The sequence below is a fragment of the Scatophagus argus genome, chromosome 2, assembly GCF_020382885.2.
Source record: "Scatophagus argus isolate fScaArg1 chromosome 2, fScaArg1.pri, whole genome shotgun sequence".
In the NCBI taxonomy this organism is placed as follows: Eukaryota; Metazoa; Chordata; class Actinopteri; family Scatophagidae; genus Scatophagus; species Scatophagus argus.
The window spans coordinates 736,855-752,837 of record NC_058494.1 but is presented as its reverse complement, the minus strand read 5'-3'; the positions used below and the strand labels follow the sequence as shown (position 1 = coordinate 752,837).

General features: G+C 38.2%; 1 protein-coding gene across 6 annotated transcripts in view; it reads left to right on the top strand.

The window, feature by feature from the left end:
• Nucleotides 1–15,983, top strand: part of tenm3 (teneurin transmembrane protein 3) — a 293,504-nt gene that overhangs the window by 205,622 nt on the left and 71,899 nt on the right. For all 6 annotated transcript variants that reach the window (XM_046399608.1, XM_046399625.1, XM_046399602.1 and 3 more), the window contains 5 exons: nucleotides 720–975; nucleotides 1,369–1,470; nucleotides 2,389–2,583; nucleotides 4,543–4,743; nucleotides 8,048–8,233. In XM_046399608.1, coding sequence (XP_046255564.1) covers nucleotides 720–975; nucleotides 1,369–1,470; nucleotides 2,389–2,583; nucleotides 4,543–4,743; nucleotides 8,048–8,233 — 940 coding nt within the window. The remainder of the gene's footprint in view (nucleotides 1–719; nucleotides 976–1,368; nucleotides 1,471–2,388; nucleotides 2,584–4,542; nucleotides 4,744–8,047; nucleotides 8,234–15,983) is intronic.

Sequence of the window (15,983 nt, the reverse complement as noted above, 5' to 3'; positions counted from 1 at the left end):
GACCTGAAGCTGAGCAATAGGGAAGAATGGGGAAAGGAGAGACATACGAGGAGAAAACACAAGCCTAGCTTCACAATACTGACACTGTTAATCGCATTCCTCTATAACATCTTAGACGCTACAGTTAATGCCATTGTAAACATTAGTAGTGATTTTCAGTCCAAATTATGTCAGTGTGGAATATAAATGTGTACTGTAGCAGATAAGCCTAACATAAAGCTATGAGAGGCTACATAGTGGCTAATAATTGATGTGCTTGCTGTATCACCCCTGATAATGGCTTGGTGTTAACATTGTGTGACATGCAAGGATCCATAACCATTGTCCATAAATTTCCAAGTTGTTCAAGTTGCCAGTTCATCACAGGTTCAACATACAGAGACAAATCATTTATGTTCACATTCACACCTATGGCCAATTTAGAGGTACAGATTAACCTAACATGCATGTCCTTGGACTTTGGGAGGAGGATGGAGTACTCAGAGGGAACCCATGCAGATATGGGGAGAACATGCCAACTCTATACGGAAAGGCCCTGGGCAGATACTTAGGCCTTGCCAAGGGCTACGCTATAGAGCTAAACAACTTGAGCTGTTAGACCTTGAGTAAAATGGTGCTTAGGTGCAGATTGTTATGGTTAGATGCCTTTTATTACAGATGTTCTTGTGATGAAAAAAATATCTTCAGTGTTTGAATTCTTCTGTGTTTTTGTCTTCCAGTATGACTTTGTGGAGCTACTGGATGGCAGCCGTCTTATTTCTAAAGACAAACCAGCTCTCACTGACACTGACTCTGGACATGGACACCCAGCTGGTTTACATGAGAAAGAGTCTGGGGGAGGAGCCCGACACACGCGCTCAGTGAATGTGCATGAGGCCGGCTTCATCCAGTACCTGGACACAGGAATCTGGCATCTGGCATTTTATAATGACGGACGCAACACAGAACAAGTTTCTTTTAATACTATTGTAATCGGTAAGACACAGCAGTATGTTTCTAATAGCGAAAACTGCAGGTCTTGGAATTCCTGTGTGTGTGTGTGTGTGTGTGTGTGTGTGTGCCTGTGCAGGCTCAGGAAATGGCCACGAAGGGACAGCAGAGAGCCAACAATTGTGTATGACATAAAAGAGAAAGAGAGAGCGAGAGAATGGCATCAGGGTAATTGGATGTTAGAATGTGTTGATAGGACTGACTGGTTGTAACTACGACCACCACAGAGGATCAGCCTCTCAGTGTTGTGTGTATGTATGTGTGTGGTACTTCTTAACATATACAGCTGCATATATACCCCCCACCTCTCTCTCTCTCTCTCTCTCTCTATCTATCTATCTATCTATTTCGCTCTCTCTGTGTGTGTTTGTCTCTTAGAATCGATTATGGAGTGTCCTCAGAATTGTCATGGAAACGGAGATTGTCTCTCAGGAATATGCCACTGTTTCCCAGGATTTCTGGGGCCTGACTGCTCTCGAGGTAAACACACACAGTGTTGGGAGGTTGTTATCCGGCATCTGTGCTGTTTTACTCTTAAGTCTTTATCTCCCTACTTTCTGTTTTTGCAAGGGTCTGGACTGTGTCTGAGCAGGACTTTTTTATTCCTTTTAGTTTAATTGATAGGTTCAATAATCATGCAAAATCATGCCAAAACATATTTATGTTCAAACCCATAAGAAACAATGTAGACCGAAGTGCATGTTCGGAAAGGTGGCATCAAATATTTAGAGACCGTGTGATTTGAAGAGAAGTCAGGGCATTTTCCCACTGGTTTCAGTAAAATCTCTTGAAGCAAATATTTAGTAGCCGCTAAATAAAAAAATCACCAGAATCAGATCACCTAAAGATGCTGATAGACTGTGTAGTGCTACAGTACTGAGAAGTTATAATCATTTTACAGCCCCTGTGTCCATCACGCTAAAGACGTACCACAGTCTCTGGACAGTATCTGAGTAATTAATGGACAATACCAACCCCTTGTAGAAGCTGAATCCTAAGTCGAAATATGACAGTATGAGTGATCTCAGTCTTGGTTGATTCGTGCTGCCACCCAACAATCTCCCTCATCTTTGCTTATTCCACTTGACAGGTCTTTCATGTAGCAGCTGCTAAGTCCAGCAATGGGGATAGAACAATTGCATGTTTTATGGTAGAGTGACAGATGACTGCATCTAGGGCTTTGGCTTTATGGAGTCATTTGCCAATCATGGACATGGACATAGCCATTTCTTAAACTTATCATTTTCCTCAGATTTGAGAAAATATTGTCTTTTTTATGACTAATTTGTTGAAAGTTTGGGATCTTAAGGGGGACTTTGGTGTTGAAGTGTCTGACTTAATCAGTCTATAAAGCCAATTTGTCTAAGTGTTCCATCTTCCTGCATGTATCTGGTTCAGCTGCCTGTCCAGTGCTATGCAGTGGTAATGGCCAGTACTCTCGTGGCCGCTGCCAGTGCTACAGCGGTTGGAAAGGCACTGAATGTGATGTACCTGCCAACCAGTGCATCGACATCCACTGTGGAGGACATGGTATCTGCATTATGGGCGCTTGCATCTGCAACACTGGTTATAAGGGTGATAACTGTGAGGAAGGTAAGACTAATTTCTTATAAGAACAGACACAATGAGTACATTAGTTGCATATTGTGTTAGTTGTAGTAGTTTTTTTACATACTTTGCATCATCATTTCATTACCGCTGTGCTGGAATTTGATGAAGATGTCACTACGCCATTAAATGTCAACATAAATAATTGATTTAACACACATTTAGTGCTGGCCGTGACATTTACTTCTGAAACAGAAACATTCATGCAGTTTGTTGTAATTGGATAATAATTCATAATTGGTCTAATTAGCTAATTTTACAACTTTTTAACCTATGTTATGGCTCTTAAGGAGTTGACGTGGCACTTGCTGAGTGTCATACTGGGTTACATGGAAAATTAAACTGTTTTAGCCATGTTAATGGTATTGTGAACCATACTTTCTCCCAGCTTTACTGTCAACTCTCTCCATTACACCATGTTTGTTTCACTGTACTTTGCTCAGCAAGTAATCTTTATTAGACTACTGGCCAAAATACCCTCATTTGTTAGCTCTCTAAAATTTTGCTGCTAATAATAATGACTAATGATGTATAATCCCCATAGACAAAATCTGAAGATTTTGTGATTCACCCCCTGCTATGATCTTCTTGATATTTCTATGAGCAAATCACTGATTCAGTGGCCAAGCCATAGCATGTAAAATGTATTTTTTCTACAGTTACACTTTAGGTTGGAAGTGATTTTATGAAGTTTAATAATCCCCCTGACATGCATGTAAGTATGGTAGGTCACACTAATCCCTTTGTCACTAATCCGTTAGTGAGCATATGAGGAACGTGAGAAAGAATTTTCTGTGAACTGCTGAGCGTGTGTTTGTCTGTCTCTCAATGTGTCTGTCTGTGTGTGCTGATCCAGTGTCAAAGATGCCATTCATGATTTCCATGTGAGCTCCCCTTGCTCCTGTCACATGATAGCTTTAAGCCTTGTAGTGGTTGTAGAATGCAGTCATTTGGAAATATACCTATGTTACAAATTATGTTAATACTCATTATATATACATATTTACAGAATTTATAGAATATAATATATATGAAAGTATTCAAGAGACATTCAGTTCAGTTTATTTATATAGCCCCAATTCACAGCAAGTTCTCTTGTGACTCTTTTCAATTAGAGCAGGTCTAGACCAAACTCTTTAATGGCATACATATAGACTTGCAGTACATACATACATACATACAGTTTGTTCTCTTTATACAGCTAAAACCAGTCATCTAGCAGTCATAATCATCATGACTGTTTAAACACTGGAACACAATTGTCAGTTGGATCCAACAATTTCCTTGTGCCTGATCGCACACTCCCGTGTTTATTCTCATGTGGAATCGGTTGGAAGCCTGCCAGAAGTCCACAATATTTTATCCAAATGAAACAGTATTCATTTGTCTGTGAAGTGAATCTAAGTAACAAATAGTCAAATCATGCATATGTGCATGCATGCTTTGATATCATGTTTGTCAGCTTGCATCTTTGATATATGCATAGCAGTTTAGTGATGGCTTCAGAGAACACTTCCTACTGTGATTGAGACTTAACTATTTCAGAATCAGATCAGAATTCCTTTATTTATCCCTGGAGGGAAATATTTTTGTGCCACTTAGTTGATACTCCTGAAATGACTGAAATGATAATAATAATAATAGATATTAAATATATATATAATATATACAATAGATAATATGGCAGCATTGTTTACAGTAGGACGGTTCACCCAGTTCATTTCAAACATAGTCTGCTATTACGTCCTCCATCTCTCATAGATGTTTTTTGATTTATTTATTTATTTTTTTGACGATTTTGCGTTCTTCACTAGGATATTTGAGATTTCTGTGAAGAATATGCTGATCAGCCTTCCGAGCCAACCAAGTGCCCTTTGTATGTAGAACATAAACCCTAGGGTTATTTGCATTGTTAATTCTCTCTCTTTGTCTCTCTGTCTCCAGTGGACTGCATAGACTCCAGTTGTTCGGCCCATGGGGTGTGTATACATGGAGAGTGTCACTGTCACCCAGGCTGGGGCGGAGCTAGCTGTGAGATTGCCAAGTCCATGTGCCCAGACCAGTGTTCAGGTCGCGGCACCTACAATACAGAGACCAGCACTTGTACCTGTGACCAGAACTGGACGGGACCCGACTGTTCTTTAGGTGTGTGTCATGTTCACTGTCAGGTGTTGTAACCATAATACAACAATAATGAACTTTATTTGTATGACATTTGTAATGATAGTATCAGATCACCAAGAGTTACAGAACTATTAAAAGAGGATAACAAGGACCAGCAACCCCCTAGTGTCATGCATAAAAGCTGTACATTGCTTGTAAAATAACCCAGATGAATAAGGCAGTCAGTTAAGCAAAATATGTAGCTGCAAAGGAAATGTGTTACCTAATCATCATTTTTGACTTGATCACTGAAAGATTTCAGTCAGAAGAACCTTCTATTCAAGGGTTTCTTACCACATCATATATTCATTTAGGCACATAAACTACTTGCTTAAGGTCAGTGAAAGGTTGTGGTCATGCATAAAGGGAACCAAAATTCACAGTCAGTAGGAAAAAATGGTCTTTGCTGGCCAAGTCACAGGTTTTGTTGATCCTCACATCTAACCTGATCTCTTCTCTAAATGTGCTACTGTAACAATGTCACATTATTTCTACCTTGGGTCCTGACAGACCTGTGTCATAATGCACCCAGCCAGTAGAGGTCGCTTGGCAGCAGAATGTAATGTGAGCAATGTTGTGTTTTTTCTGGTGAGTGCAGTCTTCTACTTTCTAGTGAAAATAGGAAATGTAGAAAAGGAGGAATGGAGAGGGGTAAAGAGAAAGAGAGAGTTGACAAACACTGGTACAGAAAAAGAGGTGAGGTAGAAAAAATGGAGCAGGAATGCCTGTCAGTGAGACAAAAACAAGACAAGAGCTGAGGAATTTGTGTTGAAACCAGAAATTTGCATACACTGTATACACGGTATAAAAAGACAATTGATCTTTTTTTCTCACTGTCTGACATTAAATCAGATTAAACTTTTCCTGTTTTAGGTCAATTAGGATTACCAAAATTATATAGAGAGAATTTTTTAGACATTTTTTTATTACTTTCTTCAAAATACATTTGAACATACATTTGAATACATTTCATTAGTATTTGGTACCATTGCCGTTAAACTGTATGACTTGGGTCAAACATTTTGGATATCCTTCCACGAGCTTCTCACAATAGTTGGCAGGAATTTTGGCCCATTCCTCCTGACAGAACTGGTGTAACTGAGCCAGGTTTGTAGGCTGCCTTGCTTGCACATGCCTTTTCAGATCTGCCCATACATTTTCAATAGGATTGAGATCAGGGCTTTATGATGGCCACTCCAAAATATTGACTTTGTTGTCCTTAAGCCACTTTTTAACCAGTTTGGCAGTATGCTTTGGGTCATTGTCTATTTGGAAGACCCATTTGCGCCCAAGTTTTAACTTCCTGGCTGATGTCTTGAGATGTTGCTTCAGTATTTCCACATAATGTTCTTTCCTCATGATGCCATCTATTTTGTGAAGTGCACCAGTCCCTCCTGCAGCAAATCAGCCCCACATGATGCTGCCACCCCTGTATTTCACAGTTGGGATGGTGTTCTCAGGCTTGCAAGCTTCCCCCTTTTTCCTCCAAATGTGCCGATTGTCATTATGTCCAAACAGTTCGATTTTAGTTTCAGCAGACCACAGGACATGTCTCCAAAACTTAAGGTCCTTGTCCCTGTGTGCATTTGCAAACTGTAATCTGCCTTTTTTATGTTTCTTTTGGAGTAATGGCTTCTTCCTGGCAGAGTAGTCTTTCAGCTCATGTCGGTACAGTACTCGCTTCACTGTGGATAACGACACACTCTTACAAGCTTCAGCCAGCATCTTCACAAGGTCTTTTGCTTTTGTTCTTGGGTTGATATGCACATTTTGGACCAAAGCATGTTCATCTCTGGGACACAGAACCCGTCTCCTTCCTGACCGGTATGATGGCTGGACATTCCCATGGTGTTTAGACTTGCATATAATTGTTTGAGCAGATGAGCGTGGCAGTTTCAGGCTTCTGGAAATTGCACCCAAGGATGAACCAGACTTGTGCAAGTCCACAATTCTCTTCCTGATATCCTGGCTGATTTCTTTTGACTTTACCATGATGTTACACAAAGAAGCAGTGTGTTTCAGGTGTGTCTTAAAATAAATCCACAGCTTCCAAAGATGTGACATCATCATCTGGGCTTTCCCTAAATTGTTTAAAGGCAGTAAGTAAGTAGTAATCTTAGTGAATGTAAACTTCTGACTTTGAAGAAAGTAAAAAAAATCATCTAAAAATGTTCTCTCTCATCAAAGTCAGACAGTGAGAAAAAAAATAATTTTGGTTTCAACTGTATACACACACACACACACACACACACACACATATATATATACATATGCATATTTTCATATATATAATTTGTACAATGCTTTGCTTCCAAATTTGTGGCAACAGTTTGTTGAAGGCCCTTTTCTATTCCGACATGACTGTCCCCCAGCGCACATAGCAAAGCTCCATAAAGACATGGTTGGATGAGTTTGTTGTGGAAGAACTTGACTGGCTCGCACAGATACCTGAACTCAACTCCACTGAACACCTTTGGCATGAACTTGTACTCACAAATGTTCTACCGTATGAATGGACAAAAATTCCACACAGAAACACTCCAAAATCTTGTGGAAAGTCTTCCCAGAAGAGTGAAAGCTGTTATAGCTTCAAAGCTGTCCATGTATGTAGAGTGCAATGCCAATTAAGTCCCTATTGGTGTAATGGTCAGGTGTTGCGATACTATTGTCAATATAATGTATCTCATGACACTTTCTAGATAGAGCAAGACCACAGTGATGGTACTTGTAGACAGTGGTTGCTGCCGCCACATTCATTGTTTCCAGTTATAAAAAACTGGAATATATCAGTAATGACAAGAAGGTGGTCACTGCTGACTGGGCATCAATGCAATAAGTGGAAAATGTGATTTTGATTTCAGTTAAATAGCTAATTCTATTTCAAAAACACTGTAATGCTTATAGAGAAATAAATAAAAAAAAATAATCACATGGATAATTTCTTTATACAATACAATACAATTCAATACAATCACTAAAACTTCAGTCAGGGCATTAAAATGTGATGCTGAGGCATATTAGAACTTATATCCTGTTGTATACTGATAGGACTGCAGCCACACTGAAGTGAGATGGCTTATTCATTTGCTGCTTCCATCATCAGCTCAACATGATATGTTCAATTATGAACATTATTAATTAAGACTTTTAATCCGATTGTGGGCACGAATATAAACTGTATATAGTCTACATACTTTTGTCATACCTCAGATTTACCGATGGGATTGTGATTATATTGCTATATTTGTGTGTGTTTGTCACCTATTTTTCTTTCTTTCTCCAACAGAGGTGTGTGAAGTTGACTGTGGCAGTCATGGTGTCTGTTATGGTGGTGTGTGTCGGTGTGAGGAGGGCTGGACAGGAACTGTGTGTGACCAGAAGGCCTGCCACTCACTGTGCAGCAAGAACGGAGTGTGTAAGGAGGGCAAGTGTGAGTGTGACCAGGGATGGACAGGAGAACACTGCAATATCGGTGAGTGGATCATAGCACAACACACAAACACACACATACACATGCAAGCGTTTTACTGGTCTACACCGAGATGAAAGGATTTTACATGGCCAAGTTGCACTGAAGAGAAGAAAAACTCTAATCTGGCATAACCTAATGATTTACTTTCTTCAGATTTGATGAAATGACAGTTTCTGAGAAGACTCAATAAAACATTAGCACAGCACTATAGAGCCTCAAGAAATCTGGAAAAAGGTGTTGATGGGTTGGAGAACTCTTGATAAAAGCCATGACAGATATATTACAGTCTCTGTTCCTCTTGGCTGCTGACAGGGTAAGATTAGAGGAGAATCTTGCTGCTAATTACATGAATCTCCATTTTTGTTCAAGCAATTCCACTGAAAAAAGACTCAGATTAGCAAGTCGCTTTGCTGGTTGGCCTTTAAAACAACTGTGTGCTGTGTCTGAAAACTACACTGATCAGTTAGATTGAACCCAAACAGTGAGATGAATGACACTAAAACCACATATACATGCAATCATTTGATGAAAACCTAAAACTTAATACTTTGCTTGGTATCTACAATACTTTAAATGGGTTTGTGTTTCTGAGTGAGTGATAGTCAAACAGTGAAACAGATAAGTAGCAAAGCCTTTGTGGCAGCTTCAGGTCACCACCAAACCCCTCATTTGGTGGAAAAGAGCGAAGAATTAGCTTATGTTGTTTTCAGTTATGCACACACACACTGACACACATGGAGAAGAAAGGTCAGAGCATATCAGCAATGAGATTAGGAGAAATTCATTCAGGGTGCTTTGCAAACAAATAACTTATTTGTTTGGATGGACTGTAAGGCTGAGGAGAAGATTCATAAAGACTCTTTCTGTTATTTTTGTTGGAGTGTGCTGGAAACTGTGACATCACAATTTTGTCTATGTCAACATAGAAACAGCTCAGCTTACAAAGTGTCATATGATTTTTCCTAAAGCCAGTACAGTGTGGTGTTTAACAAAAAAATACTCTACCTACCTAGTCTACCCTGAAATTTCACTGGACATGCTAGTGGTAAATGTATAGTACGCAGTGACCCGTTAAAAGTGTGTGGTGGTGCCTGTATCTGTATCTTCTGCCTGTATTTTCTTATTCTCTTAGTATTTTGCTGTGGGACATTTCTCGCTGGTTACATCACTGTCTCTGGGTCTGTTGTCTGTTCTCGGTTTGTCATGAATGTATAAAGAACTGTTGGTTGTTTGTCTGTTTGACTGGGCTGAGCCACACACACACACACACACACACACACACAAGCACACACACACACACACGTACTTCATCTCTTTCACTTGTAAATCACTGTCAACATCTGTAATCATCTGTGCTCAGTGACTGCGATATTGGAGGGTTTTAATATGTCTGTGTGCATGTGGCCATGGATGTAGGCTTTGTGTTTTCAGGTCATTTTTGTGAACATGGCAACTCTGAAATTACTTGAAGGAATTTCTTCCAATTTGGGACAAACATCTACCTTGAGTTAAGGATAAACTGATAAGAATTTGGTAGTCACATTCACTGTCCTATATGTCCTATGACTATATTTCACTTTTGATCAGATACTAAATTGATGACAATAATCTTGGGTGTCCACCTTGAAACTGTGCTGATTGCATAGATCTTCTGTGCTGCCAGATTAAAGATGTGAGTGTAGCATCCACATTTTCGACTATGTAATGTCTTTGCAGCAAAATCCATATTTGAAGCATTGTTGTCCACCACAGGACAACTACTAAGCTACTACTTGACAACTACTAAGCCAAAAACTTGATTGTGCACAGTTCTGTGAAGAAACTGCATTCAAAATGTCGAAACTCAAGTTAACTCACTGAACAAACAAAATGAAGTACCCGCTCTTTGATCAGCTGAAAATAGAGAGGAACAGTCACCACAAGCTCATTGGTTTTGATATTTAACTGCATCTTGTTGTTGTTGCACCACAAGACAAAACTGTGTAATACACTACATGTATTACACGTGTATGGACAGAGCTGGATGAGAGATGTATAGAGATGTATACTGCAACTTGACTGATGCACAAAGATATACAGCCACTATTCTATTTTAATTTTTTTAACTATTTTGTAGCCTTTTTTCTAGACTAAAGGCTCTCTTTATATTTCTTTCTTTCTTTCTTTCTTCCTTTCTTTCTCACTTCTTCCTTAAAGCCCACAATCCGGACATTAGAGTAAAAGGTACTGTACTATTTCTTGTTCTTCTGCTCATCACTAGCTTTTTCCTCCTCCCTACTCCTTTGCTTTCCTCTTTATGTACTGTGACGCTGTGACTGCTTCAGTGATACATCATTACACCGAGTTATTTATTCTGATTTTTTATTTTGGAGTAAATTATTTTTTCCATCTCATCCACTCAATCATTTTGTCCTTTCAGGACATCCTTCATTACTGTTGCTTTGAATGTTTTCTGAATGTTTCAGGATTTTAATTTTGACCTTAGCTAAATATACAATGACAATATACGTGCTTGGAGAGTATGGATTAAAGCAAGTTTTAATGTATTTCTTTCTGTATGTTGTCTGCTGGTCTGGTTCCTCAGAAATAGCTTTATGTAGTTTTTGAATGCTTTGTCTTTGTCATTAACTCAAATGCCTACTTCAGCCTCTTGGATTGAAAAAAAAACAAAAACTTGACAATATTGCCTTCCTCCCCATGGACAGCAGTGAACATGTCTAAGCAAAGCTGTGATCCCTAAGTTGGATCATAAAACATATCTGTTAAAAGAAAAATAAATCATTCAAATTTAATTGTATTTATTATTTTATTTTATTCCATTGTAGATGCCACATGTTTTGACATTATAACATTTGACATTCTTAGTGACTTGGGACAGTCTGATAGTCAAGGCATGTTTTTTTTTTTTTACTTTTAGCCGACAAGCATCATACAAGCACAGACAAATGAATGAGACTATGAAATTCTGACTTTGCTTTAGGCTTACTTTGTTAGGAATGTCACTAAAATGATGACCCAATGGGCAGACACTGACACAAGGGTAAGATGAACAAAAGATTTTAATAAATAAAACTCCCCAAGTCAGGGAACAGGAGTCGCTGGGAGTACAGGCCGTGATTGTCCAATCAAAGAAGAAATCAAAAATGGCAAACATGGGGAACACAGGGATCACGAGGAAAAACACAGGAATTAGAAGGAGCCTAGAAACACAGAGCACAAGAAGGCAGCTAACTAAATACAGGGAACACAGACAAACTGACAAAGCCCACAAGGAGAGCACTGGTATATAAAGGGTGAGGTAAAATGAGACAGATGAAATTAATAGAGATGGGGCAAACAATCAAAAATGGAGGGGAAACAGACAATGACAGGAAATGAAAAGCTGAATAAGACACAAGAGGAGAAAACTACAAAACTAAACAGGAATCTAACTAAACAGACACTTCAAACCAAGACTTTAATTTACTTTATACTTTTCTTGTAAGCTGTATCCTCTCTTTTCCCTGTTATGTCTTTATGCACAATTCTATGCCTACATGTGTGTCAGTGGGTTCCAGCAACTATAATCTGACTTACACAGTTACCTTTAAAGGTGTCAGTCATGCACTACTTTACACAGGGTATGTACACAATACTGAAGACAGTATTCAATCATTTTATTCAATCAATGATTTTAAGTTTCCTTCTGTGCAGCATGAGAATCAACTAGTTAAGGGGCTCAAATATACTTGCTCAAAGGCACTCCAGAATTGGGCAATGCAAAGAAAACATACTTCAAATTAAGGTGGACTTTCATTACATCATTTGATGAATACAGATGCAGTTGTGTTAATAAGTAAACTAATATGTCTGTCTGCTATTTGTAGCTGTAACTGCTAAAAAAAAAAACAATTACTTGTTTTTGACTTAATTGCATCCTACTCATATATGGTATTAATTTGGATACTGTGTAATGAATGGGTTACATAAGTTTCTGAAGGACTTGTCTAAGGTTGTTGGCTGTTAAGGATACACAGTTTTGGGCCAATGGGGGAAGCCTGAGGCTGATGTTACACCAGCCATAGGCCTATGAGTGCCCAAAACAATGAAGTCTACCAAAGCAATGATCCTTACAAAATCACTTTTATTGAGCTTGCTTTAGTAATTTCCATGATGTATGCTGTTGTAGACACAAGCCATACGCCATAATCTATAACAGGTTACACCATAGCAGCACACAGTCCTGAGGAATCATGCAAACGTTACATTGCTTGCATGCATTAACAGGCATCAAAATGATAGCAATGCCTATGCAAAGAATATCGACAAATATAAATACCTTAACTGGTGTTCATGATACCATATTTCCACATATGCACACAAAAATTTAACAATTGTTTTAACAATTGACAAAAAAAATTCTCCCCTTGTTTTGTGCAGTGTCCATTTTACACAGTCAAAGCATCAAACAAATTGTGGTTCCAAACACAGACAGCATGTCATTCCAGAATGACTTGAGTTTCGGACACTCCCAAAATAAGTGGTAATGATTAGCTACAGCTGATCCATATAACTTCAACAACAATTCGTTCCTACACCTTGATGTTTTTTCTGGGCAGTAGTAATGAAAAACCTTATGACATTTTTCCATCCAAATTCCCTCCAAATGTGAGAAAAAATAATTTTCCATCGTGATTTACAAATATTTCACCATTTCTCCCTGGGTATAACTATTCTGCCTTCTCTTTCCCATTTGTTTTTAATATATAGGGTATTTGCCTTTGAGGACTCTTGGAACCTCTTATATAATGTGGATACTATTTTACATCAACTATCTTATTTGTATGTTGATATAAAAACACTGAATATGTCATTTTCTGCTTTGCACAACCCCTCTCTAACAATTTCATTTAATCGCTGCCTCATTTGTAAGTATCTGAAGACATCTTGAGTCTCTTTTTAGAGCTTAAAGCTCTGTGATGTCCTCTTGTACATGAAAGAACTATAGGCTGGAAGCCCTGTACCACAGCCCTTCTACGGACAGCCTGTCCACTCCCTATTGATGCCATTGTAGAGAAAGTTGGCTGCAGTTCACCTCGGGTGAACTCGCGAGGTAGTCCTCGATGAATGGAAGTGAATGGAGCTAAGTGACTAAAATATTTATTTATTACACTAAGCATTTCACATGGTAATAATTGCAAAAGATATAATAGATGTGGTAAAATGACCATCTTAACTGACTCAATACTACATGTGTAAAAAAATGCAGTTTAATTAATTTATTTATTCATTCATACATTTGTTGATGACCCTTCGTGGTGCGTGCTTTCAATAGGCGCTTCAGCACTGGAGCACCTGTGTGACTGGCATGTATGCAGCAACCACCATAGCTGAGCATGATGAACTGAGCAATATGTCAGTGAACTAATCATGTCCTAATACCTACACCTCCTGAAGCTTTAGAAGTGCTCCAGTGATACAGTATTGCTCTACCAGGGTGAGGGGACTTGTGAGAGACAGTTCAACCTTCCTGTTGTGTTCGTCTCATGTTACGTAATTATGTATTTCCATACAGCCAACTTCTACTTGCAATCTATGGCCTGTAGGACTTGTTGTCCTGAGCAAAAGCATGGACAATTTTGACTATAACAAATATTCAGATGAAACACAATGTGCTATTTATCACAGACTCCTTTGTACCAAAGTTTAACAAGGACATTTGCTTTAAAACCATTAAGATTTTTAAATATTGACATAAAATTACATCTGCTGTGTTCCTGGTCAGAACAGACTACCGGTAATACTATTATATTAGTAAAAAAAAAAAAAAAAAAAATACATAGGCCCAAAAACACTTACGGTATTACAAGACTCAATATGTCATGCTTGACATTTTATTTCTAATTTTAGTCAGGCAAAATGTATTTTTCATGTCTTCTGTCTCCAGGGATTCTTTCGGACCATCATACGTCATGCTACCAATGGAGCTCCAGCAGCTACTGTCTCAGTGTCAGTGTATCTAGTGATGCAGCTTTGTTGTCTTTTCTACATCTGTTCTTTCTTTAACACTTTCGATTGTGAAAAGAAAAAACACTTTGATACAAAATTGTTCATATGGTGTTTTGTGAGAAAGGAGGAGATTTGAAACCTGGAAATAAAATAATGAGTTTGAAGGATAGAAATATAAGCTTGTGGTGTAACCGGAAGGTTAGATTTGAACAATCTGGATGGAAGGTCAGAGGGAAGAGCCCTTTGAACAAGGTGTGTAACCCCTGTACCTGAAGACTATGGTTATAATGAGCAAGTTTCATAGAAAAAAAACATGTATCAAACTCATCACATAAAATTCATCTCATTAATCTATTACTAGATAAAACATGAATATAAAACAGTCAAAATGAGTTCAGTCAGAGTCATGATTAAAAGTATGGTCATGGTCATTGTGCTGCCACACATTTTGTGAGGAAGGCCTCAAAAAAGTTTCATATAGCCAACCAGAATTACTGAAACAATGTAGCAGTTGTTGTTTGTGTGGGAATGATTATAGCTTCATCGCAAGCCATATTATTATAACATTATAACATCCATATACATAAAATACATATGGCTTCCTATGTATATGGATAATGTTAGTGCAAGATAAATAACATGAAAATACTATAAAAAAATGTAGTGAGCACAGCAGGCACATTAAAGCAGAATGTCTTTATGATTGCTATAATATGGATCGTCAAAGCAAAAGGTGAGGGCAAAATGAATAGCTTTTTACCCAAATTAGGTCATTGTATTAAAAAGTGATATAGACACATGGGCAGAGGTCAGTGACATCATCACAATGATGAGACAGAAGAAAAGCAGTAAAATGCAATATAATATTAATATAAATAAGATTATGTGAAGCTTTTTTGTCAACTACCTTTTGTCCTTCTTCCCTCCTGTGTGATTTAGATGTGAATGAAGGCAGATTTGCTGAATGAATTGTTAATTTTACTCTGTTGAAGTTCTGCTGCTGTGTGGTTCTCTACATTATGGTGCTCCCATGATACAGCTCGTTTTCCTTGTCCTCCTCTTCCTCTGGCTGCCATTTTTGTCTATCTGTCACAGAGAGTATATTTGGCAGTGCTGCTTTTGTTTCAATTTACTTTTTTCCCTAATTTTCCTCCCTCTCTCCCTCGTGCCCTCTCCCATTCCCAGGATATAAAGGTAATTTTATGCCAAAGACTTAATAAAGGCCTTACTGTCCCAAAATACAACAACTTCACACTCTGTCTTGTTAACTTTAATTTCTTTATGATTCTGATTTTTACTATTTCATTTTATCTTTCCTGTCTTTCTCTTTGACGTTCTGTCATCTGAAATGCTGAGTGTATCTGATTTGTTTTTTTGGTTTCTATGTTTTATTTTGTTGTACTTATGTGTTGTTTTTTTATGCAGTCTCCATGTTTGATTTGCTTTGTTTGTTTTTCTGGTTACAGCAATATTAACCCCATCTTTGATTCTCACACGCAAATAAGGATGCAACCACACACACACACACATACACACAGATAGAGACCTGTTTTGCATCTGGAAGCCTTATATACTGTATGTGTCAATTCACCCAGCTGCTGTCCTTTTTATCTTGTGTCTATCTTTCTTCACTTTCTTGTCTATATTTTTCTTTCCCTCTCTCCTTCTCATCAACTCTCAGTCCACCCATTCATACATCTACCCTTTGTTTTGTCTCTCCAGCTGAGCTTTGCTTGGCTCTGGTTCCTATCTTTTAATTTGT